General features: G+C 42.8%; 1 protein-coding gene across 1 annotated transcript; it reads right to left on the bottom strand.

Moving 5' to 3' along the window:
• Positions 1–659: 659 nt before the first annotated feature.
• On the bottom strand, positions 660–5,953 carry adrb2a (adrenoceptor beta 2, surface a). The gene is made up of 2 exons (XM_069670586.1): positions 5,807–5,953; positions 660–5,494 (listed from the first exon to the last, which is right to left on the bottom strand). The coding sequence occupies exon 2, from the start codon at positions 5,492–5,494 to the stop codon at positions 4,238–4,240; it is 1,257 nt and encodes a 418-aa protein (XP_069526687.1). The 5' UTR covers positions 5,807–5,953; the 3' UTR covers positions 660–4,237.
• Positions 5,954–6,230: the final 277 nt, after the last annotated feature.

Below are 6,230 nucleotides of genomic sequence, written 5' to 3'. Positions count from 1 at the left end.
ACAGACAAAGTAGGCTATGACTTGTCACATGCAGTATGTGCTCATAAATGACCTAATTTTCACCCAGCTATGTCACATGAAGAAAAGGGAAAACAGTCCTGTGACAGATTTAAAAACATTATCTCATTTCAAAAAGTGTCCAATGTCTATGTTCACCACTGAATCCAGATGGAAGGACTTAACATATAAATATACGTTTCTGCTCAGGTTTTTCTGCATGCACCATACTGCTTTTAATCTTCACTCAGCAGATGGACATATTTCATGTTCAATGTAGCATGAAAAATTCTTTCCATTCAAGTTTTAGATAAAGACATTTTTAGAACGCTATACATCTCTGCTGTCCACCTCCTTTAGATTCGAGGGATAGAATAAGGTGCGTGGACGTGTGCAAACGTTTTCATTATATCCCTCATGTTCACATTCTTTCTGGATGGCATGCATCAGTGGTGTTCCCATACTGGAATAGACTTAATTGCTTTCATGGTGCCTAACTGGTGCATTCAGGTTGTCCTCATTTTTTTTAATGTGCTATATTTTACACAAAGAATGTACCACTCAGCAATTTAATGCTCATTAGGGACACATCATTAAGGACATGACATGTGACATTTATATAATTTATTTCAATACAAATGTTACAGAACATTGACTTGCTTTTTTTCATAAATATCACGAGACACCACATGTTGTAACAAGCTTTAACAGTGACAAAAAGTTGTGCGAAAATAGCTGGCAAACATTTAGTAAACATTCAGCTGAGTTTTTTTCACTCTGGTCATGAAAAAAGCTTCACATGTAATAGGTTTATATGACCTCTGAATCAATATTTAACTCTCATAGAAAATTCACATTCACATGCATCAATTTTACAGAACCTGCAACAACATCTGTGCTGAGATTCTTGCTTCTCGTTTTGAGTTGCAAACAGGAAGTGGCGCTTCCGCAAAAATATTGTGGTACAAATGAAGAGGAAAAACTCTCCAGCCAATTATTATTTATAGTTCATGAACTCAACCGTGGATTCAATTGTTCAAAAGTACAAATGATTCATGAAAGTGCTATACAGTGCTGCTTTGAGTTCAAAATGGGGAGCTGTCATTGTCAAGTAAGGAAATGGGAGCAGCCCTGATCGAGTAAAATGTGTCAATGCATAACACAGATTATTTTCTTTACCAGTTAATATACATGTGCTACATTTTATTATACCCTTAGGCCGCTCCTAGATTCCAACTTTAAAAGACGTTTTCATGTTAGCAGAGTTAGCACAAGTATGTCAGTGGATAAGTAACCTTGGGCTAACTTCAGGGAACTGAATGTGAATTTAATGCATCGGCAGACGTGATATATGGTCCCAAACCATCAGCCGTACTTGGAATGTCGTTGTGTCAGCGAAACATTCAAGACTCATTGCACATAACCAGGTCGTGTCCTATAGCATGAGGAGGTGAAGACATGGATTACATTCCTTAAAGGTGTATAATGAAAGAGGCAGCTGAGGTGCAAGGAGAGGCCGCTGCCAGGAGGGAGCAGTGTGGATATATAGTTCACAACTTGGACATAAACAGATCACTTTGAGAGGAAATGGCACCACAGTGCACAGACACAAATATATACATATAATCCATGCAAACGATCAATTGCTAAGTGCTTCTAGAAATGACAGATGTTTTGAATACTGACCGGTTTTGAAAGTGAAATAATGCAACAGTCCTTTATGAAAATCCTGGTCTTGAATCTTTATCTGTTATGTGCTTTGGGTCCGCTGTACAGTGAAAATACTTTTAAAAAGTCCCCTGGACAAAATTTGTCGTGACATTCGACCCCTGCATTTGCTTTGCTGTAAATCCATGAAAAAGAAAAACAGAAAACAGATCAACAAAGTGGAAAGCTTGTTTTTCACATGGCAAACACTGACGTATGATGACACTGCAGCTACGTCTACTCCTAAGGCCTATGACGACAGGGCTGAACAAACCCACGGATACAGTACAGTACATAGAGATTCCTCTGAGGGAACAAAGTTCACAGTTTCGACAGAGTCAGCTGACCTTACTCAAGAGACACCGCTACATGCACTAAAACACAGGTCACTAACACCGATTTAGACTGGCACAGAGTCCCTGCCCCCCCACCTTCTGCAGCCACATTTAGCATGCTGTCACTTCGATCAGAAAACACGTGACAACGCCAAGCTCACTGGGGAAAGTGGGGGGGGGGTTACATCTGCAGCAATACCGTCATTGCTCCCCTTGAGCGTAATGATCCTGCAGGGACATTTAATGTGTTAAAGTTAGTGAATTCTCCAATTCAAGCCCTGCATGCTAAGAGCTAACTATCCATTAATGCTTGCGTAAGTCAAAAAATGACTTTCCTGAGAGAATGTGATTTTAAGATGGGTGATAAGAAAGAGAGCCGTTTCAGGGTGGCCAATTTGATCTCATCACAACCTGCAGATTGGGAGCTTTGTACTCTATGATGTACTAATGTTGTTTTTTAAGAGGGAGTTATCTGATTCTCCAGCTAAACGGTGGGGATAATGAATTTATTCGTGTTTAGTGGGTTGGGTTCAGCTGGCTATGTGCATTTCCTGGGGCTACACACCAAGCGGCATCTAAAGTAGACGACTGATACTGACTGAAAAAACTGTCATCGCCGGGACCCTGCTGAGGGACTCCTTACTAATCCTATTATGTTAGACTGATTTCATAAAGATACACACATTGGTTTACAGTGAGGAGACGTGGACTGATCTCATAAAGATACACATATCCGTTTACAGTGAGGAGACTCTGGGAAATGTCAGGGTGCAGCGACGAAGGTGCACTGCTCAGTGTATGTTTTCTCCTCTCAGATTATTTGCCTGAGAAGTCGCACGTCGGGGGTCTGGAACTTTGTTATCACTTGGCTACTACAAAGCACTGTTTATTATTATGGGTGGTTTGTACCCTTGTGCCATGACTAAGGAAACGGCTTCTCTGGTTTCAGTAAACACTGAAACACAGCAACCACAAAACCTGATAAATAAACAGGGCTTATGCAACGACTGTCACCGTTTCTACTGGAGAATAGAGGGGGCAAAAAAGACTAAGCCTTACACTTATATCTGTTCCAAATACTGGTTTACATGTCGCACTAATGTCCAAGGGGACTGCATGGTATGTCTGGTAGGCTGTGCATTTGAAGAATAAAAAAAATCTGCATTTAAATGTATCATTGGAGGTCAAAAGGTCTAAACCCATTATCTCTAACACCATCTGCTTTGCACTTAAAGATATTAAATACCCTCAGGGCTGATAATGGAATTTGACTGATACAACATATAGAAACTTGCCGGCTATATCGTGTGGCTTACAGAGGACGGCCTAAGGCAGTTTCTCAGCTTTCACCAGGGAGATGTAGATAATTTCATATCTCTGTTTTAGCTTTCTGTCTGCTGGCACCAAAAACTCCCTGCAACAGGCTGTAAAATCCCAGAGCAGGGCCTCACAGCATTTCTGAGCAGTGAGGAGACACAGAGAGAGAGAGAGAGAGAGGGAGAGAGACTGGTTCTGCCACACCTGTTGTAAATCATCTTTAACACTAAAGCAATCCATCGAAAAAGAGGAAACAAAATGATGCCAAATTATAATTTTGATTGATTTGGAATGTATTTCTTAAAGCGAAGCGAAAAGGACACAAAGTTTGGACCTTTTATTCTTCATATACTGATGGAATTAAGAACTCACGATCTTTGCCGACTTGGCTTGCCCGAATGGATTTACTGTACAGCCTCCAACAACTTCTACTTAAAAGACAATTTTGGCTGCTTTTAGAGATCTTTTGCCAAGAAGATTATGTCCACAAATTCAACCAGAGCCGATGATAAGCGATTGTATACTGCACAGACCATTCAGTAGAGCATATTAACAGTTAAGATACTACTCTAGAGTCTTGTGGACAGTGAGTAAGTGTGAACTTGTTTAGACAGTCAGTTAAGAAACAGATGTGATGAGGTAGATTGGAATAAAACTTGATAAATGTAACAAAGTGGAAAGATGATCTACCTACAGTATTTATTCACCGTGTTGAAACGAGAAATACTTTCCTCAACTGAACATTTCAGTGTCTTCCAGCACTCTCGAGAGACGTCACCAGTCAGTGGTCAGACTGGCTTCACCTTCATTAGTCAATTGGAAAAAAGTTTCTGATAGCAGTGTAAACATGTCTGGGTCGCCCAAGTCTCGGCGCTCCAAATTTAAAGGACGGTTGTTACAGTCGATAGGCCTTTGCTGCAATTCCCATTAGGGTCCACTGATCTGTCCACAACACTGCAGACCCCCGCTCCCTTCCCCAGACACCCCTCGTTGGCGTCACTGTCCTCCGAGCTGCCCTTACTCCTCCCTTGCTGCTCGCTCTGCCAGCTGTGCCGGCTGTATATGTAACCATTAACAGGCCCGGCGTTACTGAGGCGGTTCCTCTTCAAGCAGAGGATTTCCTTGAAGGCGTATCTGAACTCCGGACTGCGGCAGTAAATGAGCGGGTTGAAGGCAGAGTTCGCGTAACCTATCCAGTTGAGTATCCTGAAGGTGAGGTCATTGTGCAGCTCCTTCCATATGGCCACCAGCACGTTGAGCAGAAAGAAGGGCAGCCAGCACAACGTGAAGATACCCATGATGATGCCCAGTGTCTTTAAGGCTTTGTGTTCCCGCAGGCAAAACTTGGCCTTCTTCTGGCCGCGCCCGTTGCTGGCCTCAAGAGATTTGAGGTTGGTGTTGTCGCTGTTATGGAAACGTCCGACACTTTGGTCAATCTTTTTTAGCTGGCGTTTGGCCTCCTGGAAAACACGGCTGTAGACAAAAACCATGATGACCAAAGGGATGTAGAAGGAGACAATAGAGGAGGTGATTGCGTAAGCCATGTTGGTGTAGAACTCGCAGCAGTTACTGTCCTCGATGCACTCCTTGGCCTCCCTATCATCTGATATCCACCACTTCATGTGTATGGGTAGGAAAGATATTAAGGCGGCAATCACCCACACCAGCACGACCACAATGCGAGCCCTGCACTTGGTTAGCATGGACTGGTATCTGAAGGGGGAAGTGATGGCCAAATATCGGTCTATAGCTATGACACACAGGGTCTCGATGCTCGCGGTCACACAGAGAACATCAGTCGCAGTCCAGAACTCACACCAGAAGCTACCAAAGTGCCAGGTCTTAAAGATGATGTAACAGGCACCGAAAGGAATCACAATGAGACCCATGACCAGGTCGGCACAGGCCAGGGATGTGATGAAGCAGTTTGTGACGTTTTGGAGACGCTGGAAACGGGCAATCGCCGTTATGACCAGGATGTTTCCAAAGACGATGCACAAGACGAGCAAGGACATGATCATGCCCAGCAGGATCATTGTTGCCTCGCTGTAGCCCTCCTTACTCGCAGCTTGTTCTGATGACGAGTTGATCATCGCTGCGCTCACATTGAGGAACACTGGGGGGGTTGTACTTCCCATCTGAAGAGATCATATGTGGATAACACGCACACACACAAACATGCACACGGAGGTAAGAGTCACACTTTAAACCTTAAAACTGGCTTATTAAGAACAGAAGAAAAACATAGAATCAAATAAGTAAGTTATGCATATAAAACCATACTATAAACATATTACTAATAAGTCTTTAGTTGTGTTTATCTGCACAGAAAAATAACTAAAATAACAGCACAAACACCACTAAAACAAACTAATAGAAACCTGTTGGGCTTTAGCAAGCACAGCAAATAAAACATGTTAAACAAGCTACACACAAATAAAAGTACAAACCTCCACAGGTTGTTGTTTTGTCTCCTGCCTCCCATAAAAAGTAGAAATGTCACTTTTCACTTAGTTCCTGTAAAGTATCACAGTCACATGTCTCTCTGTCTACTGTCTGCTTCTCTTGATCTCCGTGTGTCTCACTCACTCAGTCCCTCAGTTGAGCCGTCTTTCTTCTAATGTGTCTCCCAGGCTATTTGTCAGAGCCCTTATAACGTGCAGTGATGACATCATGGTCAGTGCTCAGCCAATCAGACAGCCAGCCTGCAGAGGGTGCTGAGAGCTCCTGAGAGTTTGAACACATTGTCCCTGCAGCCGGCTGCTGCAGGGCTGCATGTGACAAGAGCTGCAGACACAAGAAAATACTTTTTCTTCATCTTTCAGAAAATGCACAAACTTTCCGGACTTCTGCTTCTCTTATACACACTCAGCT

The sequence above is a fragment of the Semicossyphus pulcher genome, unplaced genomic scaffold (genome assembly GCF_022749685.1).
Source record: "Semicossyphus pulcher isolate SPU_LCO1_2020_fin unplaced genomic scaffold, fSemPul1.0.p SCAF_2, whole genome shotgun sequence".
Classification (NCBI taxonomy): Eukaryota; Metazoa; Chordata; class Actinopteri; order Labriformes; family Labridae; genus Semicossyphus; species Semicossyphus pulcher.
This window is presented reverse-complemented; position numbering and strand designations above follow the sequence as displayed.